This window comes from Sitophilus oryzae, unplaced genomic scaffold, assembly GCF_002938485.1.
Source record: "Sitophilus oryzae breed Bouriz unplaced genomic scaffold, Soryzae_2.0 scaffold_1508_pilon_pilon, whole genome shotgun sequence".
In the NCBI taxonomy this organism is placed as follows: Eukaryota; Metazoa; Arthropoda; class Insecta; order Coleoptera; family Curculionidae; genus Sitophilus; species Sitophilus oryzae.
The window spans coordinates 1,942,572-1,969,908 of NW_022146179.1; the positions used below are offsets into that span (position 1 = coordinate 1,942,572).

The window sequence follows — 27,337 nt, forward strand, 5'->3', positions numbered from 1 at the left end:
AAGTTATTACTATTCAAAACAGTTAAAACTCATGTAGGGGCCGCCCCCTACAAATAGGAGTTAAATTGACATCAAAATCAAAATTTTCATGTCAAAAAACTCCCAAACACCAATTTTCATCCAAATATTCACGTTACTTCAGAAATTATTTAGAAAAAATCGAAATAAAAATAAAACTTCTACACCCTGTATTTCCGAAACTAAGCAATTTAGGACATACATTTATACAAACTTTTTTACTTATTTTTATCTGCAGAATATGCCGCCGAAGTTTCCGGAATACAGTTCGGACCACCCTGTATAATGACGAATATCGTAATTACCCATCATGAGAGATATGACACATTAATATGTTTCTTTTTTATTATTGGAAATTTTGAAGAAATTCCTTCGAGTTATTTAAAAAATTGTGCATTTTTGTTGTTTAGTTTAGGCATAACATGTACACTCCTGGAGAGATAAAAACAAATACTTTATTATTATATTTTAGGTATACTCAAAGGCATTGTCTGTTTAAAATTGGAAAATTACTAAATTTAATTCTTATTGAACTGAAAAAGATACTTCTCATTGTCACCCTGTATGTTTCACGAAAAATAATTTGTTATAATTTCCAGAACACCTATTTTTCTGGAATATACATTCCACCAAACGTGTTAAAACTTTGGAAATAGCACAATAAAGTACACTTTGTAATACTATGGTACTATAAAATTAAATAGGTACAGTATATTCTATCAGGAAACTAAATAAAGCATTTTTTGTATATATTATTAAAGACTTGTTAACGTAAATGTTGTATATAAGGAGAAGGAATTTACTGGTGCCCAAAAATTATTTATATATTTAATTTGGTAAAGTACTATAGGTAATAAACAAATACATTAATAAATGGATTGAAATTACTGTTGTGTAGTTTGTAAAATACTGCATAATCGAAAAAAAAACGTCAAGGTCGGTATGGTACTGCTGATGGATAATAATTTTATATGGGTTTATCTCTACGGTTTATCCACAATCTTTTTTAATTGATCAAAAACTAGCTCTTCCTAGTAGTAAAAATATATTTGAAGCATACTCTATATCTATGAAATTATTTTTAAAATGTGAATTATTTCTGCTCTTTACTTATAAATTATTATAATCACATTATAATATTAGAGAACAACGGCATACGGTCGAGTCGACCGCTCCTGGCACGTATACGTAGACGTAAAGAATCTTTTACGTGTATAAAAAATAGAAAATATAAGAAATGCGCATGCGTACGTAAACGTTTACGTGTTTGTAGGCCGATTCGACCGTATGCCGTTGTTCTCTATTAAAATGTAACAAGTATCTTATAATCAAAATAAAAAAAACGGCGTCAATATATCTTGGTAATTACGATGGATGATATTTACCATATACTTTTAGGTATAATATGACAGAGATCTTCATTTCCAAGCCAATTCTGATGCCGTTTTTTTATTGTATTAGACTGGTTTAGTGAAGATTTAGACTGGTCTAGATGAACCATTTTTCTATATTCAATGAGTCTTGCCAGGTTTTAACGTTTTTTTTTTCAATAAATGGACCTAGAGGTCGATCCGAAAAAAATTATCATTGATCGCAATTTCAGAGGTTACCGTGACGCCGTATTTTTTCGATTATCAGTATATTTGTTATTTACAAAGGACTTATATTTAAGTTAAAGATAAAGCGGTAAATGTTTTATGTTTATTAATCTGCTGGCCTATAAATTAAGAGATTTGTTGCTCTTATCAAAAATATAGACACTTGTAAATAGTTATAAACGTACGCTAGCTACACTTGTCATACTTCTGGTTATAGTTGATAAAATCAGGATTGTTCGTTTGGATCTTATTTCAGAACATTATATAATTTACTCAGAACATTTTTTTACATATGGTTCGGTATCGTCCTTTATTATGATATTTTTAATTATTGTGATATGTTGTTTGCTTGTCACCCTTTTTGATCGAAATAAACTAGCAATAACTAAAAAAATTGTTTTTTTTCTGTACTAGCTGGTACTAGAAGGGTACTAGTTAGTGTTGTTTTTTTTTTGATAGATTAGTTTTACAGGAATTTTTAAATTTTCCAGTTGAAGAAAATCATAAATTGACAATTCTACGAAATTTTGAAGAAATATATATGTATATTAAAATTGTCATGTTAATATTAATAATTAAATAATGTTAATAATAAATTCTGATTAAAACGTTATCAGTACATTTTGCAGTTCCTTTGTATTTTCTTGGTGTTCTCTTTAATTTTAATGTGTTCTAATGAGATAAAACTCTTATCTCTGCCTAGCTAGCACATGGCCAGCACACATCTGCCTAGCTAGCACATGGCCTGCATGGCCAGCACATATTAAGAAGAGTAAAAAGCGCAGTATCACCTGTATGGAGTCTAAAAGGAGGAGGCGAATCGAACGCAAAAATTATGGGCCCAGTTTTTGAGATCTAAATGAAGTTCGAAAATCGCCGTTAGGGGCGCTTGTGATGATTGGGATACTAGAAATACACAGCTTCTTATGGCAAGAATAACTATTTTGTTATAAATTATAGAGCCAAGTTAATATTTGGGATATTTTTACCAGAGTTAGCTTTTAGAAACGTGGTTTTTCTAATTGAGCAATGTGCGTGGCTAAAATTGTGAATACAAAACCTTAAATTTGAGTTTGAAAAGTTAGTTAGGTTATATTAGATGCCGGTTTAATATATCCTTTTCCTAAGTTGATATTATAAAAATGTTTTATTATGTGGTTCTTTTTAGTGCATACACGACCGAAGAAACATATAAGCTGCTAAAATAAATCTTCCCTAGAACTGTTGTACAAAAAAGATAGAAGTTCCAGCAACAAATTTATCACCAGTTCAACCTTTGATTTGATGTAAACAGTAATTGTTTCTTGATGAGAAATGCGAATGAAATAGTTTATGGTGTGATTGTGTTAGTGTTTTATTAATAGTTTTGTTGATGCAGTTTAAAGGTTCATAGTTTTTCATTAAAACATTTGAAATTGACATGTTTACATGCAGTTTAGTGTGATACCATTTTAATAAACATTAAAATCTTTCGAACTAGTAGTGGTTTTATGGCGATTGACAGATTGAATAACGAAAATTAAGAGTATTTTATCAGGAATAACTTAATCATAAATGGAAACTGAAGACGAACGTTACCATTGCACCCTTTGATCGGTGTTATCTATTCCATAACTTTTTATAGCTGAAACTAGAGAGTAGGTATATTGAGCTGAAACGTTTCCTGTGTTCAATAGCGTTTTTTCTAGCGTTGAATTGTAAGTTTTAATGTCATTAGCAAAGTTTTGCAAATTGTCACTGTTTCGTAGACAATTAAATTCAAGATATATTATATTCAATGTCACCTAATAATTGTAAAGGTTTTTCTATTGATATTCACTTTATTAATATAAGGTAGGTTTGTAAATAAAATATTAATGAATAAATAATGTACTCAGTTTATTTCAAAAGCACAAAAATACAGAGTTGTGAATATGTATATACGCTGACTTATTTCATCATATAAATATTTATTTAGCAATATTAATACATTACAACTTTTGTTTCTATTAACTAATTCCACTAAATTTAATAAATAAAATATACAATATATAAATTTAATATACAATTTAGCACTTAGATATTAAATATCTATATGTACTATGCCAAAAAATAAAACAGGAACATCATATTATATCAAGAACACAAAAAATTACAATTTAAAAAAAATGCATTCTAAAAAAATACCTAGCTACAATATACCTACATATTAATTTAAAGAGCTTATTCATATTCATAAAAACTATTCTAAATGGTTTATATACACAATCAAAAGTATCAACCACAATACAATAATTTTCAAATTATTTCTTATTATTCCTCAATGAAAAAGCGTCTTGCGACGGCTAGTCAAAAATCTAAATAATTTTTATAATAAATTTACAATCTGACATATGCAAATATGTCAGTAGTAATACGTAATTTTACTTTATGAAATTACTACATCTAGAACCGATTTTAAAAAATTGTACAAATTTTCACCCCTAATAAAGAAAATGTAGTTCACAAACAGCATCTTTGCTGCTAAGTGTCTTGTCTGATCTGGGTATCGCCTTTTGCCACTGCTGTAGCAAGCTAGGATCCTAATAAAAGATATATAATTGTTAAATAAAATAAAAAAAAAACATTTTTCACTATTAAAGCTGTTATTTTGAGAATACGATCTTGAAGTATAAATATTTAATATTCACTTTCAATAGCACTGTTCAAACTGTGGTTAATATAGGTACATGTCAACAGGTAATTTTAGCACCTAGTAAGTATTAAATTATTTTAATTTTATAACAAGGCCTCCTAGGTTATGTTATACACATGTTGATTTTAGGGCTATATTTCCTATTAATTTGGTTTATAATTTAATCTGTACACTGACAGTATATAATTTTAATGTTTTTCTTAACATCTATCCATAATTTTTATAAATAAATAGTCATACTACTTACATTAGGAGCTTTGAAAAGGCTTGGGTTTCTTTCACCCCGTTCTTTATTTGCCTTGTTTTTATTGGGATTCCCACTTGTACAGCCAGGTACAAAGCAATTTCTACCACGACTCATTGTTGTACTGCTAAAAATTCAGTAAATTAACTATAAATTTTATTAAAAACACAATTAAATCGTATACTAACAATGAAAATGTAGTATCCCAGTCGATCGCAGTGCCTCTGCTGTCAAACCGAGGAAGCTGCTTAAAAGTGGGGACAGAAATTTCAAATTTGCCCATTGCCGATAAATCTCCTTTTTTAAGCCCTCCATAATCACCTGGTATCACACAAGTTTTCCACATTCCTTGTCCTTGATGACGTAAGTTGTTTAAACGTAGAAAACATTATTTTATATTAATATTTATTACATACCCATCCTTGATTTACGAAAGTCATATATAAAAGTTTTTTAGGTTATTTGACTTAATGTCATTATATATGATTCAAATGCCATTTGTTTTGGTGTTTGTTGACGTTCACAAAGTCAAAATCGCGTCAAAATACAAAAGTTCCAAAAGTCTGTGATATTCGATATATTTTTTTATTAAAAAGGTTATAAAACTAATGAGAAATTTACCAAGACGAAATGAATATCTTGATTTGGACGGTCATAATATAGGTAAGTCACAAGAAAAGTTTATATTTGCTATATTTTCTTTGTTTTGTTATTATTATATTCTTGGGTTTTAAATATAAAGTAGGCACACTTTCATGGAATACAAATTTATTTTTATATGGCTGATGTACTTCATATCGTATTTACATGGTATTTACATTATTATTACATGTTAGGTAAATTACAAGCAATGGCATACCTGTTAAAGCTAAATTAACTTTTTTTCTGCTTTGTTTTGTTTTGAAAATTCCGAGTTTATTTTCTTAATTGATATTAATTTTTGTTCTGTATTTATTTTTTTATCAAATTTTAAAAATATGGTAGAGTCCCATTTACGGAAGAAGACAAATGCGTCATCGTCATACTGTAAATATTCTACGAGTTAAGAAAATAAACGTATTTCTTTGATAAATTCATTTAATAATGCTTCTCGTTTTGTTTTGATTATCTGCGTTCTGGGAAAGGTTCTGCGCCTAAAAAGCTTCTACGTCACTCATGACAAGAGCACTTTTGCTTTATTTTTGTTTAGTCCAAGGAAAGAACTATATTAGTTTTTAGAAAAACCCAAGAGATGTCTCAGTCCAGTGGCGGATCCACGGGGGTGCTTCAGGGGCTCAAGCCCCCCTTGAGTTCAGTCAACTAATACAATATTATTAATTTATTTTGTCACAAACGACTCTGGACTATGTACTTTGAGTAAAGGCTTTAGAGTTCAGCCCCCCTCCCCCCTTTCCCTAAACCTGGATCCGCCCCTGTCTCAGTCTAACACATTTAAGTATAATTTCCGTATGTCTTTCCTTTATTAAAATTATTAAAATATTCTGACGGAACATCTTCCGGTAATTGGACTAGGACTAGCTTACTACAATATTATGATTAGTTATGATATGGTTTTAATGTTTTAAGGTAAATTATTTTAAGGTATATTATTATATTATGCTTTGATATATGTACTAGGAAAAAAAATGTTTGCCATTAACAGTAATTATTATTTATCCGTGTCTTCTATGATTATGTTTGTGCTCATTGGTCTTATAATTTCTATGCTCTTGAAAATTATGATGTATTGAATCATGGTACTTGTTTTTCACATCTTCAGCAAAAAATTCTGTTTTATATTCAATAATGTTCAAATAGGTATCAATTTCTCTATTGTTTGGTTTTGACTCTTGTTTGGAATTCTTGTTATAAGGCTGATTGTGGTGCAAGTTCCTCCAATACTCGTTGGATAATTTCCTAATACCTTCTATGTACCTATTCACTAATATGTCAATTGATGGGTCAAAGGGTGTAGTATTGTTAGGATCTGGGGTAGTAAAATTAGGATAATTTGGAGTGGTATAATTAGGGTAGCTTGGAGTAGTATAGTTAGGATTATTTGGAGTAGTGAAGTTGGGATAATTTGGAGTAGTATAATTCGGGTAGTTTGGTGTAGTGTAGTTTGGGTAGACTGGAGTAGTGTAGTTAGGATTATTAGGAGTAGTGTAATTAGGATAGTTTGGAGTAGTAAAATTAGGATAATTTGGGGTAGTATTATTAGGATAGTTCGGCGTAGTGTAGTTAGGATAGATTGGAGAAGTGTAGTTAGGATTGTTAGGAGTAGTGTAATTAGGATAGTTCGGTGTAGTAAAATTAGGATAATTTGGGGTAGTATTATTAGGATAGTTCGGCGTAGTGTAGTTAGGATAGATTGGAGTAGTGTAGTTAGGATTGTTAGGAGTAGTGTAATTAGGATAGTTTGGAGTAGTAAAATTAGGATAATTTGGAGTAGTATTATTAGGATAGTTCGGCGTAGTGTAGTTAGGATAGACTGGAGAAGTGTAATTAGGATTATTAGGAGTAGTGTAATTAGGATAGTTTGGAGTAGTAAAATTAGGGTAATTTGGGGTAGTATTATTAGGATAGTTCGGCGTAGTGTAGTTAGGATAGATTGGAGAAGTGTAGTTAGGATTGTTAGGAGTAGTGTAATTAGGATAGTTTGGAGTAGTAAAATTAGGATAATTTGGGGTAGTATTATTAGGATAGTTCGGCGTAGTGTAGTTAGGATAGACTGGAGTAGTGTAGTTAGGATTGTTAGGAGTAGTGTAATTAGGATAGTTTGGAGTAGTAAAATTAGGATAATTTGGGGTAGTATTATTAGGATAGTTCGGCGTAGTGTAGTTAGGATAGACTGGAGAAGTGTAGTTAGGATTGTTAGGAGTAGTGTAATTAGGATAGTTTGGAGTAGTATAATTAGGATAATTTGGGGTGGTATTATTAGGGTAGTTTGGTGTAGTGTAGTTAGGATTATTAGGAGTAGTATAGTTAGGATAGACTGGAGTAGTGTAGTTAGGATAGACTGGAGTAGTAAAATTAGGATAATTTGGGGTAGTATAGTTGGGGTAGTTTGGCGTGGTGTAGTTAGGATAGACGGGGGAAGTGTAATTTAGATAATTTGGAGTAGTATTGTTAGGGTAGTATGGCGTAGTTAAATTTGGCGAACCAGATGACGTATTGTTAGGGAACATTGGAGTAGTATAGTTATTATTAATGGATTGAGTAGTATTTGACAATGATATAATTTTATCTTCCGCATCCAGTATATCAGAATCTTCTATCTTTTCAACGTTGTCGTAATGAAGTTTTATAAAATCTTCATTTGACTTAGATATTTCTTTTGATGCAGTTCCGTACACGATCTATTTGTGAAATAATAGATGCGTTAGTATATTTGTATAGTAGAGTCTAAAATATGCTTACCATCAGGCCAGTTATGGCTATCATCACATTTCGTCCCATTTTAAACGTCTTCAACTAGGCTTGTTTAAATGTAATTAATATTATGAGTCAAGGAAATTAAAATATCAAGTGCTCTGGCCGTTTCATTTTACCTTTATATTAACGAGCCAAAGATTATTTTCCTTATCTATTGATCTGTACTTGATTAGTCAATGTCACATTAACGCAGGTGGTATTTCTGTATTGAATTTAGTATTAATCATATTAAATCGTATATTAACACAAATCGTCGATAACTCAAAATATGTAAATCAGTATTTACTTTGAAAAGCCATTTAATTACGCTATTTTTCTAAATTTCCAGAAATTCGTTGGCATTTTAAATCCTTCCACATTGTTTTGCACTCTTTTCGGTATCAAGATAGTAATTAATGAAATCTATTTTGTATTTTTTTTAATAAATCATGGATGATATGCATTAAAATTAAATTATAGGTAGCTGAAAATTATACGTTAAGCATAGCATTAAATAATGGCTATTCTCGCTGCATTTTTCGCTACAGACATAAAACTATAAAATACTATTTTACATTTACGGTAAAATACTACTGCATCGGATTCTGAAATGGTTGGACGAATTCTGGCTGGAACTTGAAATCGGATTCTGTATATTTGTTGGACTGGGACACAGGTCATAAAATGGACTTAAATAAAGGACAGTTGAAAAAGTGTTAAATATACTCCGAGGTATATTATTTTATCATTGAGAGCAGTACTAAGATTTGTACTACATAAGTTACAAACGACACCAGAATTGGATTATTCTTGTAATAGAACTGAACATTTTATTAGTTACTACATACTTTCGTTTTGGCATTATTAAATGCTTAAATTTGTTGGTAAAATTTAGTATAATTCATTAGACAGCAATATATCCAAACCAATTTACCGGTTGCATATTAACAATTAGCATGAGCTAAATTAGCTCCTACGAGTCAGGGAAAATTTTGACAGATGACATCCAAAAAATGACAGAAAATACAATTTACTTGTAAACAGGCACAGCTGTCATTGTCATGGTTAGGTTAGGTTATAGGTATCTACTCGTTGGACAGTGGTTGTAACTGATAAGACAATGGTTGTAACTGTTGACTTATATTCACAAGATGCACATAATTATAACAAAATCTGTGTGGTAAATCCAGCCCTGTTAGCTCGTCTGATGATGGGGTATAGGCCCCGAAACCATTAACGAGAGGGTGGTTGGTTTCCTCATAACGGCAAGCAAACATAACTTTTTGATATTTTCAATTTTTCATTATTTTTGAAAGCTGAAAATTTTACAAAACAGTTTTGTGGCAAGAAATCTATACTAATATATAAAATCCTTAAGTGACTCACTGATAAATCACGATCCTGCTCAAACCACTCAACGTAAGAAGCTCAATTTTGGCATACAGGTCGATTCTAGGGTAGAGGTTCGATAAGAAGGGATTTTTCGAAATTCCAATTCCAAGGGGGTGAAACCACCCCTAAAATATTACAATATTTTTTATTTAAAAAACGGCCAAGTTTCCGAAAAAAACACTTAAAGACGTATATTTTTTTACATATTTTAAGATTTTTTAAAATTGTATACGGGGATTTCGAAAAATCTGGTCATTGATTAATCACGATCTGCTTAAAGCGCTTGACGTAAAACGCTGATTTTTGGAAAACGGATTGACTTTAGGGTGTAGAGGTTCGATAAGAAGGGATTTTTCGAAACTCGAATTCTAAGGGGGTGAATATAATATTTTCCCCCCAAATATAATATTTTCTACTTAAAAACCGGTGAGTTTTTCGGAAAAACTCTTAAACACGTATATTTTATTTTGTTGTTTTACATATTTTAAGATTTTTTAAAAATTTATACAGGGTGTTTTATAAAATATGACCATTGAGTAATCACGATTCTGCTTAATCTGCTTGACGTTTAAGGCTGATTTTTGGCAAACGGATTGACTGTGGGGTGTAGAGGTTCGATAAGAAGGGGTTTCTCGAATCCCAAATTTCAAGAGGGTGAAAACGCCCCTCAAATATTACAATATTTGTTATTTAAAAAACGGTTAGTCTTTCGGGAAAACGCCAAACGTGTTCCAAAAAGTTGGGTAATTGATTAACCACGATTCTGCTTAAACTGCTTGATGTAAAAAGCTTATTTTTGGCAAATGGATTTTTCGAAAGTCAAATTCTAACGAGATGAAACTACCCCTCAAATATTACCAAGTTATATAATAATATCGCCATATTGTTTTTCTCATGCTGACATAAATGTGAGTAAATTTTATCCAGTTTGTACGTTAATGGAAATTCTTGCTTTGCTTTATTATCACCATTACAAATAATTAATTCGACGCGAACGAAGTCGCGGGTACACGCTAGTACTTTTATATAAATATTACATATTTATACTGCAAATATTCACTTTTTATTTTATATTATAGCAAAATAAAGACGAAATGTCTGTATTGGCTCAAATTATTATGGACGAATCTCTGATGGCTCCAAAGAACCGGGAATTCCCAGTACTTTCGAGACTTGGATTTTGCGGTTTTGAACGCTATTGGACAAAATATCTAATGTGTTACCGAAATAGTTAAATTTAGTAATTTTAAATATTTATTAGCCGACCATACCAATAGGTATGGTAGGCTATTAAGATCGGCAAAAAAAAAGTTTTTTTAATTTCACTCAAAATGAGTTATTTGGGTCATAAATGACCTAAATACAAAATATTTTCATGGTGTCTGTCTGTCTGTCTGTCCGTCTGTCCGTCTGCCGTCTGTAACACGATAACTCAACAACCGCTGAACCGATTTTAACCAAATTTGGCACAAAAATTTTGTGGCACCCGAGAATCTGGCCATTAGTTTTTGGTGGGGGTGGGGGGTTGGTAATAAGGGGGTATGGGAGGGTGGTTAAAAATTTAAAAAAATCGTAACTCCAAAATTACAGTAACTAGCGAAACGCGGTTTTCAAATTAAGATTAGGAATAATATTTGCAACAAAATTTGTAATAACATCAAAATCAGTAAAAGTCGCAGTTTTCGAGATATTAACATATTTTAGTATGGGCGGCTATACGTGCCTCCCGGCGCCAATTTTTCATTACTCTTTTTCGCTTCTGGATAGAAAATGAATGAGTGTTAAGGTAGAGCTAGGGAGTGTAATAGATTTTTAAAATTTGACTAGAGCTTGAAATGATTAGCCTAAAAAAGAAGTATCGCGTGCTACCCCACCTCCGGACATGACGGGGAAAAATTAAACTGGACGGGGTTCATCAAAGAGAGATATGATGACATCTAGATGGGAGCGGCGCCGTTTCCTATCTTTGCCGCAACTGTGACGCAAGGACAAAAAGCAGGGACACGAAAAGGGCGTGGATACCGATGTACAGAGTGAATAAGGAGAAATAACGATAACTGAAATTGATAAACAGATTTTTATACATTAGGAATGCCAAAGAACCGTGCGATTTTTTCACTAGCCTGAGTTACATTTTTGCAAAACAAAATATGCCTCAAACAAAAGTGTCAACTTATTTCTTAATTTTTATGAGACATGGTAATTTTGAAAGTCTTGAAATTTCGGGTCAATCAGTTGCCTGAGTGATATTTTTTTTTATATTATATAGTATACAGGGTGTTACAAAAAACATGTGCCATTTCTCGTGAGGATATTCCTCACGTAAAAATAAGATTTATTTTTCATATCAACATAGGTCCGATTCTGCTTTGTTTTGTAGCTACAGGGTGTTAAAGTCTTAATAATCTTTCTATTTATTATAATTTACTTCCAAGTACTTTTAGTGATTCGAATGACATTCTGAGGATAAAAGTTACTATAAGTGCTATATATTTTAATGCTATAAAAGTGTCGATAAATTCATCAGGGACGTGCATATGGGTTATCACTGGAATATTTTTCAAAAAAAACATGTGCGCCACAGACTTTTTTTCTTTTGATATCAAAATTGTGTAGACCGTTTAACGACAATTAAAAGTTAACTCTTGATATTTTGTCTAATTCGCCCTCCTTGATAAGAAAAACGCAATTTTATTAATCACAATTAATAAAATTAAAATAAAAATAAAATTAATAAATTATATATTTTACCTAATTTATTATTAAATATTATTACTATTAGTTATTATTACTATTAATCCAACCTGCAGCAATTTCAAATAAAAAATAATGGTATTTAAAATAATTTCAAAAAACCTAATTTTAATAAGTTTTAACATCCTGTAACTCTGAAACTATGCATTTCCATAACCATGTTTATAGGAACTTTTTTTAATATTTTTTGATGAGGAATCAATGAGTACTTATTTAAAACCTACTCAAGTTAATGATATTACATTTTTTATAGGTTGCTATTAGACTTGGATCAAGGCAAATTAATAAAATTGCGTTTATCTCATCAAGGAGGTCGAAATCGGCAAAATATCAAGAGACAACTTTTAATCGGCATTAAACTACTTACACTATTTCGCTTACAAAAGGAAAAAAAGTCAGTAGCGTACATGCTTTTTTTAGAAAAATATTCCAGTGATAACCCATATGCACGTCCCTGGTTAATATGTTGACACTTTTTTAGCTTTAAAATATGTCGCATTTATAGTAACTTTTACCCTTAAAATTTCATTCGAAACGCTAAAAATACTTGGAAGAAAATTATAATAAATCGAAAAAATATTACTTTAACACCCTGTAGCTACGAAACAAAGCAGAATCGGACCTATATTGATATGAAAAATAAATCTTATTTTTACGCGAGGAATCTCCCCACGAGAGATGGCACATGTTTTTTGAAACACCCTGTATAGTATATACGTATGAGTCTTAAATAAGTGCAAACATTTTCAGGGTTTGTAGATCTCTATAAAAGAAACATATTTTCTCTTTACCGTTTTTAAAATAAATCCAAATAACTGAGTTATTTTACTTTGAAAATTTCAGCAAAAAGATTTTTTGCTAAAATTTTGAGAACCACTGGATCTTTTCTGGATTTTCTTTATTGTAAATTTAATCTACTACCTATGTTGTCATATTATCAAGAAATTATGTTTTTTAACTAAAAACTTCCTGTGTACCCTGTATTTACCCACTGAGTAGCCGGATGCAAAACATCGGGTATTTACCCAAATTTCAATATACCGAGTGTTTGTCCATCTCAGGATCACTGAATTATTTCAAATTTTCAATTTTAAGGTTTTCAGAATAATATTTTATGATACGTTAGTAATGAATAAATTATACTACACTATTTAAACAGCTTTTTAAAGCTCCTAAATACGACACTGCTCTAACAAATAAATTCGTTAGAAATATGGTTGTTGTTTTTATTTACATATGGGTGAAATGTATTTATGATATTTATTTACGCTATTTCTGTAACTGGATTTGGGGAGATATTTAAAAAAAATTATATCTCTACATTTTCTAAGAAGACTTGATAAGTCTGAATGTTGTGAGTCAACTACTAATAGCATACGTTAGTTTTGTCAAAGCTTTGGTTTTGTTGTGGTTGTGGCCATTCGTAATTTTTTATTTATATAAAAGATTCTATCTAAAAGAGTAAGTACGCAAATATGCGAAAATATGTATTTATAGCATAATTTTTTTTATCGAATGTACAGTATGTCCCCGGATCGTCTTTACAAGAGGAAAAACTTTTTTATTATTGACATTTTGATAAAAATGCATCTTTCATAAAAATGTTTGCTTGTTCTGAAACGGTTAATCCAGTTTATACTTTTCCAAATTTCCATGCCGTTTTAGAGAATATTAAGAAAAACATGAAAATATGGTTGATTTTTTTTCTAAATCCTAAAAATCAAAGGCGTTTCTATGGTAATATCAATCCGATTTTATTCTTTAATATATTGTTTTACATAGAATTTTAATTAGCTTTTCATAAAATTTTATTTTTTTGTTGTTTTAAAATGTTAAAGAAGCACAAAATTTATTTAGTTCAATGCTACGGAAAGAGTGATGATAGTTATCGGAAAATATGATATTTTTTAACAACACACACATACAAAGAATATAACATAAATCAAAATTAACAATAACCATCTATCAAAGAATGAAATCGAATTGATATTATCATAGAAACGCCTTTTGATTTTTAGGGATTAAGGACTTATGGATTAAGGACAAAAAAATCAACCATATTTTCATGTTTTTCTTAATTTTCTGTATAACGGCATGGAAATTTGGAAAAGTATAAACGGGATTAACCGTTTTAGAACCAGGAAATTTTTTAATGAAGGAGGTTCCTCCGCATTTTTTATTATTATTTACATTTTTCCCAAAATGTAAATAATAATAAAAAAAGTGTTTCCTCTTGTAAAGACAATCTGGGGACATAATGTATGTGTTTCGGTTGCGTCGAACATTTCAAATATTAAACTTATCCGTCTGTTCCATGTGGTTATAGCCAATCAAATTAAACCTAAAAGAGTCAAAATAGGTTTTAACCCTTGAATAAACAGTAATAGATTCAGAATGATTTATTTATTTATTTCTGTATATAGCGATTAATGGGATTATTATGGCAAAATTAGAAAATTCGATTTTTTAAACTTTACTCACTCATATTTTGGTCATTAATTAAATTTCAATGATGGAGTAATTTTTTGATTAAAATGTTTGTTTAGTTTGGTTTAGTTTATAAAACACATTTGGTGAGCTGATCTTCAAATATGTGAGTGAAACCAGGTTTTTAATAGAATTGGTAAAAAGCTAAAAGGTAAAAATATATTCACACTTCTTACCCAGCCTATATTCTCACAGTGCTATCTTTAGGTGTCAATTCTTCAAATATATTATGTATATTCTATATTTGATAAGCTGTACCTTCTAAATCGTAATTTATTTCTATGTATGTATATACGTATATCCGGTCTCCATGCACCACCTCCATCTGTTGTTCCCATCCCCATATACTATAAACTTGTAATATACATCGTCAGTGAAACGTGTTAACCTGCTAACTTCATTTTTTATGTTAATGAAATAACATACGTTATTGTTCCCCAACAAATATTGTTATCTCTTTATCATATTAATGCATTAGTATACTTACTACATGTATACATATCTTTTTGTATCTCCAGTATTTTGCTCTCCTGTAAAATTAGGAATAATGGAGTTTAGCTGTTTAACACATTTCCCCAGCGATATATGATTGTCCCAATCTCCTGGTTCTAAGTTCCTTTACGTTATCGCTCTATCAAATTCCTTGATTCTAGAAAAGTTTAGGTCGTCCTCGTTTACATCTATCTGTAGTAGGTGTCCACCACTTGTTTTGGTATTTTTTCGCCAGCCATTCGTTGTACTTCTGTACTTGACCGTACCACTGCAGTTGTTTTTATTGTATTTCTTGTACAATGGTACCTTGCACCTTTATTTTTTCTCGTATCCTTTCGTTCCTAATTTTTAAAAAAATATTTATTTTTAAAAATGTTGGGAGCCATCTGATTTTTTCTGTATTTGCATCCCTTCTAGTGCCGTAACCATACAGCATAGAGAAAGAGAGTAAAAATTATTTTTATTACCTACTTTCTCTATGCCATAGTAAAGCTGTAACTAAGGTAATATCAAAAATTAGGTACCTACCTACTTGTATTGTGGGACAATGTATGGTGAACAGGCAGTTCTAAAAAGTTTTCTAAAATATACAGAAAAAAATCTACGATTTTTAACATCTTTTTTTGAGAAAAAACTTATATAGAATGTTCAGTCATCATTCACCGTCACTTCATATATTGTCGAACTCTCTCAATCGATGGATAAAGGTGAAAGAAATTGGTGACGTCATTAGGTGCTGAATTTCGTAAATTATTGCATATTCTTTTTAGTAATTGTCATTGTCATTTGATTTGGGGTTATAATTTTATTGACGTAATCGATCAATATCAAAATTAAAAAATATAAACAAAAAAATGTGAACTAATCTCAGACACACCTCGTATTTGACAAATAGTGCTGACGTAACGGTTTACAACGATGCCTGAACATACTGTACGTGTTCCTGGGGTCGAAATATACCACCCCTAAAAATATTTGCGCTTATTTAAGACTCACCCTGTATTTGATAAGTTGTTCCTTCTGAAAGCGTACTTCATTTCAGTAGAAAAAGAATATAAATTGTGGAAAGAAAATTATTTGAAAACGATTGTAATTTTACCAATAAGGGTATAATTTTCTTCTTTCATTTCATGTGAATGAAACTTGTGGTTTTTGGTATCGGATAAAGCTAATAGATTATATTAATTATTAATAGAACGTGAAAAAGCTGAAGGGCAAAAATATATCGACACCTTCCACCCATTCTACCTTTTCATACGAAAATGCCATCTCGTCTAAACCTATAAAACAACACGGATCGTTAGCTTAAAGGTCAAATTCAGGAATAAATTCGTAAGCATTCGGCAAGGTAGTTTCTAAATTTATGAGTTAATTTATTTTTTTACAAATATCATATTTGTTTTATTTATTTTTTGATTAATACTATTACCAGAATTCCAAACATGAATACCGGTTAATATACAGAGTGAGTCTAAATAAGTGCAAATATATTTTCATGGCTGGTAGACCACAAACCGAGTAATTTGACTTTGAAAATTAAAAAAATATTTTTTTTGCTTAAATTTTGAGAACCACTGGATGTTTTCTGGGTTTTCTTTCTTGTAAATTTAATCTACTAACCTATGTTGCCATATATCAAGAAATCACGTGTTAACTAAAAACTAAAAAAAGTTCCAAACTTTTTTCAAAAAATACCAAATTTTCCAAAAAAAATATGCGAAAGAAAAACCTCATAGACGTGTTTCTGGGGTTAGGTTAGGTTGGGAAATATACTATCCCCAAAAATATTTGCACTTATTTGAGACTCACCCTGTATAAGAAACACAATATTTTTTTATAAATTATTAAGAGATGTCCTCCAAAAATTAAGTTCTAAATATTGGTGCCTGACTCTATGCCTATATCACCGCCGCGCCGTAGAAACGAACGATCGTATTGTGATCCGATTCAATTCTCACGATTCTTTTTTACGGCTCATCGTTCAACTCTTGTGTCCATGCTAGCCACGATTTAATTGAACGAACCGTATGGTAACCAATGAATCAAGACTCTTTGATCGAACGATTGCATTGTGATGGGATTCAATTCTCACGATTCTTTTTGACGGCTCATTGTTCAAATCTTATGGATCCGTGCTGGTCACGATTCAGTTGAACGAACCGTATTGTAACCAATGAATCAATTCTCACGACTCTTTGATCGAACGATCGCATTGTGGTCCGCTTCAATTCTCACGATTCTTTTTTACGGCTCATCGTTCAAATCTTATGGATCCGTGCTGGCCACGATTCAATTGAACGAACCGTATTGTAACCAGTGAATCAATTCTCACGACTCTTTGATCGAACGATCGCATTGTGGTCCGATTCAATTCTCACGATTCTTTTTTACGGCTCATCGTTCAAATCTTATGGATCCGTGCTGGTCACGATTCAATTGAACGAACCGTATTGTAACCAGTGAATCAATTTTCACGACTCTGATCGAACGATCGCATTGTGATCCGATTCAATTCTAACGATTCTTTTTTACGGCTCATCGTTTAAATGTTATAGATCCGTGCTGGCTACGATTCAATTGAACGAACCGTATTCTAAGCAGTGTATCGAATCTCACGATTCATTTTTAATACTCGTTCAAATGGACGACTCGTTCAATCTTTGCCCACCTCTAGTGTCTAGTCGCTCCTATTAATACACAAGAAACCTCGTTGGAAGGAACGTAATTTAAAAAAACCGTTTTTATATTAATCAACACTAACATTTTAACAATTCAAGCATGGAGATATCCACAATACTGCAATAACTTATCTAACATACCAATGCTGATATCCTCAGAGGAAAGTCTTATAATTAAGCACCCAACTCAACTCCATCACAGGCTTGCTATAGTATACTAGCTCTGGTCACTTTAGCTGCGTGGTCTATATTTTAATGCATGCGATAGAGAAATATAAATGACCCGTTGACAGATAGAGAGACAAAATAAAAAGAGGCATACAGTGTTGCAAGTTTAAAAAAAATAAATTATTTTAAAAACTTCCATGTATACTAATGAAATGAAGATAATATATCTAGCTAAATATAGTCTATTACAGCTGCAGTAAAATGAGTAACGAGTTGTGAAAAATAAAGTTACAGCCCTATCCGGCAGACGTGTTTCTGGCGTTGAAATAAAAATATTTGCAGTTATTTAACACCCTGTATAATCAAAGTAACAAAAAGTGGTAGTAAACAGTAACAAAAGTAGTCATTAGATCATCATAAAAATCAAGCTTTGTTTTGCTACAAGTAAACCCAACAAAATAAAATGGGAATTCAACAAATAGAAAAATATTCTTTAAGTAAATTAAAAATCTTAATAGTTTATTAATAAATTAAGAAAGCTTTTTCTTGTTAAAAGATATTAATATTGGTTATTATGGATAAATGAAGTGCATCGCCGATTACGAAAAAATCAAGCGCTAGACGCGCCCTCTAGTCCTCGTGCGGAACGGATTGGGGAGTCGGTCTTTCGTTCTTTGGTCGGTGGAGTGGGAACAGAGCGCGGCAAAAGACGGTAGAGCAAAAAAAAGTTGCGTGTAGCCAGGTATACGGAAGTTGTGCAAATTAAAAAAGTTTTTTTCCGATTCTCCAGAAGTATTGAGTTATAACAAAGTGGTATTATAACTCTGATCGATACAAAATTGCCTCCAGTGATATACGAATAATATCTAAGTACGTATATATTTATAAGGTATTTGTTTAATATAATTTTGTTGTTTCGGGTTGTTCATTTTTGTATATAATTTATTGTATAATTTTTTTAAATCTGTAGAATATTTCTAATATATCCCTATTAAAAAAAGCATTGAAAATTGTCCTTTTATCTTTTTAATACATTTTAGGGTTTTTTAATTGATTTTTATATGTTATTTTGTCAGACTTTTTCAATTACTTTTTTTAGATTTAACTCACTTATTAAATTTATTTATTTGCTATAAAATTTATAATATAATTGCTATAAAAATAAGATATTTTATCTTCTATCTATAACTTTTTTGTTAGAGTTTTAAGCATTATTTTTATCAAAAGATACAAGTTTAAGAGTCCATTTCACTAGTGTGAAAAAGTAGCAAAATAAGCGTTCGGCATTTAACGTTTTATGTAAAGCTGGCTAAGAATTTTTACCACAAATGAAGAAGGATTAAAGATAAAGGATTATACTATATCCGTATTGTAGCACATTTTTTGACAACTTCTTTATTTTTAAGATTTTGATTGTCAAACATCAACAAAATATTCCTTATGTTTGGACTAAAGTTTTTCGAGAATAAAGACATATTTTAAAATTTGGTTACAATACGGAAATGGATTGAAATTTTGTGATTACAGTGGTATATAATTTATATGGTTTTGTAACAGATTGCTCACTATTTTATGGCAAATGCTGAAGCTCTGCAAACCTTAAATATCAAGCCTTAATCAAAGCTCGTGTGTTTGGAATTTGGGTGTGGCTTAACACGACAGGATCGGGCTAAGCCTTTGGCAGATTTCTGACATATAATATATATTTCCTTCGGCCACACACCCGCTTTACCCGACCCCTGAGAGCAACCAGAACAGTACAGCGTAATAGACTCTTAACTACCCGCTTTTTTTTACTACCGGGCGAGTCTTAAATAAGTGCAAATATTTTCAGGACTGGTAGATCTCGTAAAAGAAAAACAAATCTTTGCCGTTTTTTCAGATAACTCTAAATTACAATGAACAAATACTTCATTGAATATATTACGATGACATTGAACTTAACTTTATCGATGTAGATATATTTTATTATCGATTTATGTATGTAGGTATGTACATATTTAGTTTACGTTTATTAGTACTGTGCTATGAATACCTATTTGTTTTTTATTCCCTAATAAAAATGAAACTTTTTATGTTTTTAAGTGAAACGTTATTGCTTCCCTTCATTAATTTTGTTTATAATGGAACGAAAGATTATTTCCGCTTTCCTAATTCAAATATTAATTTATCTGAAAGTTAGGTAGGGAGTATACTAATAATTATTGTCTTGAACGGTTATATGAAGAAATAATACATATTTTATTAGATGTCTTATTTTTGTCTTGAATACACTTTTGTTCCCATTTCACTTTTTTGAACATTTTCTCGTTTTGCTGTTATTTTCTTGAACTAAAATATTACAATCCGATTTTTTTAACAGCATTTTTTAATATCTCAGTAATCATAAAGTATTTTTTATAATTCTGTTCCATTCATATTTAAATTTTTAAAACTACCATAAAAATTTAACTACGCAATCAGTTTTAATATTGCAATGGCGTTTTATTAAAAAAAAATCGAGAACTTTTAGCTGCTAACAAATCGCAATCTAGGATATAGTGGAGTGCTTTAAGCCCTTATGGGATCAAACCTCGGAATTTATTTACTGTGAACGAATTTTTATAAAACTTTTTGCATTATATTGTTAATAAGATATATTACAAAGTTTACCCATTTAAATTCGTTGCTTTCACTTTATTATTTAAATTAATAAACACACATATACAAATGTATACATACAAGATGGCTCCGTGTTCCGAAAAAGCTCTGTATCAGGATTCCTATTTGAGATTTTCACTCCTTATACTGGGTGCGTCTCAAAAGTGGCTCACCCCTATAACATTTTTATTTTTTCAGTTAAAAAAAAACAGATTTGGTATGTTAGTATATGACATAAATTAGGATCGATTGACGTATTCAATTGTTTTCGGTCACTTCCTGTTTCACTGGAAATGACTACAACTTTTGATTTTTAAATTGCACCCTCGGTATTTTTTTACTTTATTCGATAGAAAATAACACTCTGAATACACTGGCATATCATATTTCAACTTTTGACATTTTCGTATATGGTTTATTTGAAATTATAACTTGCGGTTTATTACGAAAATTTGACTCGAAATACCAAGTGTGTGGTATCAAATTATTCGTAAAAAAATGCTTTTTTCAAATATGCTAATGAGACACCCTCGTTCCATTTGAAAAAATTGAGATATGATTAAAAATACGATTTGAGTATTTTCTAACTGGCCAGGACAACCCACTAAAAGCATTAGACGATCAAATCTATTTTTCCAAGGCTCCTTGATTATGAATTAGTATTTTTAACAGAGATTAAATTTTAAAATACGATTTTTTATTAAGCGAAAATGTCAAAAGTTGACATATGACGTGTCATTCTATTCAAAATGTCATTTTCTATCGAATAAAGCAAAAAAATACCGAGGGTGTGATTTAAAAATTAAAAGTTGCAGTCATTTCCGGTGAAACAGGAAATGACCAAAAACAATTGAATACGTCAATCCGTTTTTTTATTTGAAAAAATAGGTGTGAGCCACTTTTGAGACGCACCCGGTATACTTTTAATGGCCCTTAATAAGTGATTTTTGTTGGTTAGCAAAATTTGATTTATTGATAAGTGTGGCTTTTTCTTGAGAATTTTGTTACTGGGAACTTTGAGCGATTTTTTTAGTTTATTTGTGGGTTTATCCTCCAACTCATAATTTTTAAATAATTTTTTAACCGGTCAAAATAAAGAAAAAAATAGATTAAAACATTAAAGTTTAAATCTGTTCGTGTATGGTGTTTTTTTATCTATTCTCCCTACAATTACTGTAATCATATACATTGAAATGTAAATGTAATAAAAATTGTGTATGTGTATATCCGGAAATAAATACTAATAATTATTTTCCAATGCCAGTAGCAGTTTTTCAACTTCGCGTTATAACAGCATTCACTTTAATTTTTAATTTCACAGATATTGCAGATACAACATTATTTGAATTATTTTAGAAAAAAAAGCTAGTAATTATTATACAAAAATATATTTTATTCATCTTTTCTGCGATAATTATATTACTTTTTAGTGTTCGCAATTTTTTTATATTTTGTTTGTTATACAGAAAAACAAATAAAAAATGCTTTTTAGTCTGTTTAGTTAATTGTCATATTGAATTACTAAATTTAATAAGGTCGTGGTGCTAACCTCCTTCCATACATTCTACATAGGTAGTAGATTTTACAAGAAAGAAAATCCATAAAAGTGGCTCTCAAAATTTAAATATTAAAATATATATTTTTGAATTTTCAAAGTTAAATAAATGGATTATTTTGGACTTAATTGAAAAACGGTAAATAGAAAACTTGTTTCTTTTATCCAGATCTGCCAGCACTGAAAATATTTGCACTTATTTAAGAGTGATTCACTCTGTATATATAAAGTTTTTTGCGAAGAATGCATTGTATCAAAATATTACAAATATTACCAGTGCGAAAATATATTATTATGTTTTATAAATCATATTGTTCAATTGTAATTCTTTAAATATTCGTATCTCGATTATTTTCTATTGCTTTATTTGTTCAGTGTATTTTAATTTAAAAAAAAATCACGTATTCTCATTACTCGATTTATTGATTTGATATCGGTATGAAGACAATAACACAAACAAATATCTCTAGTTAAAAAATAAAATACTGAATTAAATCATTACAGCATTATTGAACTACTCGTATATGGGATATAGGTATACATAATATACCGTTTTATCGAATGAATGCAGGCGTTGCAGTAGGTTTAAATATAACAATTGAATTCGATGGTTAAGCGCTTATCAGTCAGTATGAAGAGTATGCTCCTGTGTTATACGAACTCTTTGGTCTTTGTTAAAAGTAAAAATTCCAATATAATAAATAATATATACAGTGTCTATCAGTGTCTATAAAATATCGTATGAACAAAATTAAAAGGCGTTAGTTTGGATTAAAAATAGCCATACATTATATTTACCATATATGTAGTTTTACATATAAAATGACAGCAGTCAATTTTCACGTCCACTCTGACGTCGTTTATTTTCCATCGGTTAATATCGTTGATTGAAAGAATTGGGAAGATACCCAACCTAATGAGCGAATTCGTGACAAGGCTGTTTTGATTTCCCCTTACGTCTCAAGTGCTGTACGGTGGAGCCACCACTCCTTCTGCGGCCAATGCATAAAACACTCATTTTCTCTAATTCGGCCAGCGAAGGCATATCGAAGACGGCGTGAAACTGAAAGCGACAGTGTTGCCAGAATATTATCTGTAATACATTTGACGAAAATATCTTTGAATGAAATATCCGCGTTTATGTATTGGAGATTTATTCGTGTTAAACATAGAATAAACAACAAAAATAAATATTCTAAATATAACATAATATTAAGTAATTTTTTTACTTTGAAGAATATGTCGATTTCATGAATAACAATAACAAAGTCAAAACTTGAAGGTAAAGAAAATCCGAAAAAATTAACGTCAATGAGTTGACATAATATGTAATTTGCTAAAAATTTTTGATTGATAATTTGTTTTAGCCTCAATATCAATCGCTAATCCTATAATCCTCTAGCACAGTATTACCAACTATTTTAATCGTTGTAGGTATATATTATTTTAAATTTGTTGAAATAAACCCTCTCTATTTACGTTATTAATTTTGTTTTCCTCGTTTATACATATGCATATAAAAGAGTTAATGTCATATCGGCTTTGAATGGGGTAATACCAAAAGGCAGAAAATGGTAAATATTAAATTTCAAATGCCCAAAAATTTTAAGGTCGAAATCAAATGTTTAGTAAAACATTTTAGGTGGTATTATTATCACATTATAGATCGGGTATACTCATGATGTAAGATTTTTTTTTATTAGATGATATATTTATTTTGTCATTTATTACATTATTCCCGTTGTTATTATATTTATTGTTATATATTTCCCCAGTTGTTACCCGTGTACATTCATTTTTAATTGATTTAATGAATAAAGAGTCAACTAGTACCTAATCAAAATATTCAGATAATAGACAAAATATATAAAATACAATGTGAAGCTTCATTCAGAACCTCGAAATCAGTGGAATAAATTAGTAGTTTCAATTAGCCGTAGAAGTTTGTTCACCTAATTTTGATGTAAGCATTCAGAACGTCATAATTAGTAGTAGTAATTTTCAATTAGTGGAAAAAGTTAACAAACTTTTGACTTTTCCACTAATTATACTTCAAAATTTGCCAAGAATGTCATTTTGGCCTTTGATTATCACCTGTCAAGAAAAATTTTGGTTAGAAATCAAAAGTTTATTGTTTTATAATCTAAATATTATGCTTTCTCTATGGATACAACAGACTGCCGCAAGCTATTGCTAGGATATTTTATTAATTTTAATTGTGTTTTTTAGACATCGTGAATGATCGTAAACTAAAAAGTATAAAGTGTAATTGAAACCATTAATTTATTCCACTAATTGGGAGGTTCTGAATGAAGCTTGACAATTGGTTGTACAAGGAAGATTAATGCTTCTGGTTTAAATAAAAATCTCTCTTATTATTTACTAACATTATATTTATATAGTGAATGCATACCTAAAATTAATTGATTTTTCTTTAACACAAAATTATTTAAAATATGTAATAAATCTTATTTCATTTGCGAATGATTTTAGAGACGGAATTTTTAACCGCAGCATATAAAAACATGGTAGTTGCAATATTAATAATTTCGGCTTCATTATGAGCCGTATTAGTATTGGTTATTTAAATTAAATTTGCATTTTTACTAACCAGTGTCTACAAGGACTACCAAAGAGTTCGGAACAGTTATGTTGTAACGAATATAAATATGATGTAATATTAAAAAAGTTTTGTTAGTTTTGTTATGACCACAAATGCAAAGTTTAAAAGGGAAAAGTTTAAAGATTTTATTTTATTCTTAAATTAATCATAAATTTTTCTGCCAAGAAAAAATGATGATAAAACAGTTCCTGTTGAACTTTTGGCACAAAAACATTTATGATTTCAGTCTAATGATAATAAACTATTTAGTCAACATGTTTAATTTATGTCAATGATGATAGGTATTGATAATTTCAATGCCAAATATTTCGAGAACCATTACTCGTAGTGATTTTTCCCAAGAGACCTTTTTTACGTAAAAAATGTCGTAGAGGTATATTTATTACTCAGTACTTTATACAGGTACGGACTAAAAGTTATTACTGTTCAAACCAGTTAAAAAATATCTCGAAAAATATGTAGGTGACGCCCTGTACAAGTAAGAGTCATATTGACATTAAAATCGAATTTCTCATGTCAAAAATCTCCCAGACACCAATTTTCATCCAAGTATTTACGACTACGTTACTTCATAAATTATTTGGAAAAAATTGAAATAAAAATGAAATTTCTATAGCCTGTCTCTCCGAAACTAAGCATTGTAGGACATACATTTATAAGAACTTTTTTACTTATTTTTATCTACAGAATATGCCACCGTTTCCGGAATACAGTTCGGACCACCCTGTATAAGGATATTTTAGTTTATTAATGAGTAAATGTTTAAATTTTGTTGAAATTTATATTTATATTTTGTTTTATGATAAATATCGATTAATTAATGCTGTAGAAAATTTATTTTAAAACTATAATGATTCATGTAATCTGATACATCAAATATTATTTTGCTCTTAAATATCTCATTGTTCTTAAATATATTTTAAATCATTGCCAGTTACTAATACGAGTAATGGGAGACACAGTCAAATTCTTAAGGCGCATTTTCACGAGTAAAGTGAATTGATCAAGTCACATCAGGAATTCAACTGACGTGAAAGCATATTCACTCGTGATATACATATACACATTTCATATCAAAAAGCTTCTGCTGGTTGTTTCAAAATGGCGACAAAACTAGCAGAAGCTTTTTCACATGAAATGTGTAAACTGGGAATATGCTTTCAAGTCGGTTGAATTTCTGTGACTTCATCAATTCACTTGACTGAAAACGCATCTTTAAGTTGAATCAAATATACATATATTTGTTTTAAATCAACCCATTTGTACACAAATAAATTTCTAAAAACCCTAGTGTGAGGTGCTTTTAGATGCTTATCTTACTTTGCTTAACTCTGTTGGGGTTGGTTTTAATGGCTTATTTCGACACTCATCCTCTTTTTCTTTTCATGTAGAGTATCCAGTAAATCGAACATCAAGAACCCCATATGCCAACAAGACAAACCGCTATCGAGCTTGACCAAGTTTCCCAACCCCATAATCAAGACACAGTCGTTGTCGAACACCTAAATGGCCAAGGTACGGCTTTCAATAGTTTCTTTTTTAATAATATACACACTAATTTACATATCTTATAAGCTTTAAGTTTCACACATATAAAAATATAATTTCAGTTGGTCCCTTGGGTTTGCAACAGGGAATTTTATAATTTAAATACTAACTACATATAATATATGGAAACCCTTTTTATCACTCTCGATATTTGTATAAAAAAGATTAAGGAAGGACCATATCAACAAACTTAGGTGGGACGCGATGAGATATTAATATGACTCAATTTAATTTCGGTTTTTCAGTGCCGTTCTAAATTTATTTAAAATGTGATTCACCCACTTTTTTAAATATTTTTTAAATAAAAAAAGGAGATTTAGCATGTTTTAAATTATTACAATTAAACAATTAGGATTAATTGTTTATACGTATTCAATTGTTTTTGGTCACTTCCTGTTTCACCGGAAATGACTACAACTTTTGATTTTTAAATGGCACCCTTGATATATTTTTACTTTATTCAAAATATGAACTTTTGACATTTTCGCTTAAAAAATCGTATTTGAAATTTCAATCTTGAATGCCGTGGCTGTTGTGTTAAGAACACCAATTTTGAATCAAGGAGTCTTGGAAAAATAGATTTTATCATCTAATGTTTTTCGTGTCTTGTCCTGGTCGGTTAAAAGAGGCCCAAATCGTATTTTTTTCATATCTCAACTTTTTCAAATGGAACAAGGGTGGCTCATTAGCATATTTGGAAAAAGCATTTTTTACGAATAATTTGGTACCACACACTTGGTATTTCGAGTCAAATTATGTTATAAAATGAAGCCCATGTTACAATTTCAAATAACTCATATTCTATTCAGAGTGTCATTTTCTATCTATAGTAAACGCCACGAATGTTTGGGAGTGATTCATCGCTTGATGAAGTTAGAATCGACACGCGCGCTATCATTTTTACATTAAAAACGCAAATTTTTACCGCAGTAGGTTTTTAAAGGCCCGGTCTAATAATCTGCCTGCGCTCCTTCTACTTATTCTAAAATGTTAGCGTGATTGACAAAGACGATACTATATCGCGTTTCTTTGACTGATTCGTTTTTGTGCGTCAGTCCATTGGTGTGCTTGCA

General features: G+C 30.3%; 3 protein-coding genes across 11 annotated transcripts in view; 1 reads left to right on the plus strand and 2 right to left on the minus strand.

Moving 5' to 3' along the window:
- Positions 1-2,629: 2,629 nt before the first annotated feature.
- LOC115878388 lies at positions 2,630-4,895 on the minus strand. 2 transcript variants are annotated; one of them, XM_030894880.1, is made up of 3 exons: positions 4,723-4,895; positions 4,538-4,658; positions 2,630-4,177 (listed from the first exon to the last, which is right to left on the minus strand). In XM_030894880.1, exons 1-3 carry the CDS (start codon positions 4,878-4,880, stop codon positions 4,079-4,081), a joined length of 378 nt encoding a protein of 125 aa, XP_030750740.1. In that variant the 5' UTR covers positions 4,881-4,895; the 3' UTR covers positions 2,630-4,078. The 2 variants fall into 2 exon arrangements, with proteins under 2 accessions (XP_030750740.1, XP_030750739.1); XM_030894879.1 differs by having other exon boundaries at positions 4,538-4,661.
- A 71-nt stretch (positions 4,896-4,966) lies between these two features.
- The window catches only part of LOC115878386 (phospholipid-transporting ATPase IA), a 76,945-nt gene continuing 54,574 nt past the window's right edge, over positions 4,967-27,337 (plus strand). For 3 of the 8 annotated variants that reach the window (XM_030894874.1, XM_030894868.1, XM_030894877.1), the window contains exons 1-2: positions 4,968-5,197; positions 26,108-26,231. In XM_030894874.1, coding sequence (XP_030750734.1) covers positions 26,141-26,231 — 91 coding nt within the window. In that variant the 5' untranslated portion in view covers positions 4,968-5,197; positions 26,108-26,140. Of the gene's footprint in view, positions 5,198-13,455; positions 13,535-18,625; positions 18,769-26,107; positions 26,232-27,337 lie in introns of those variants that run through there. The other 5 variants (XR_004049511.1, XM_030894876.1, XM_030894869.1 and 2 more) reach the window with 4 other exon arrangements.
- LOC115878387 (mucin-2-like) lies at positions 5,286-8,092 on the minus strand. The gene is made up of 2 exons (XM_030894878.1): positions 7,934-8,092; positions 5,286-7,872 (listed from the first exon to the last, which is right to left on the minus strand). Exons 1-2 carry the CDS (start codon positions 7,970-7,972, stop codon positions 6,187-6,189), a joined length of 1,725 nt encoding a protein of 574 aa, XP_030750738.1. The 5' UTR covers positions 7,973-8,092; the 3' UTR covers positions 5,286-6,186.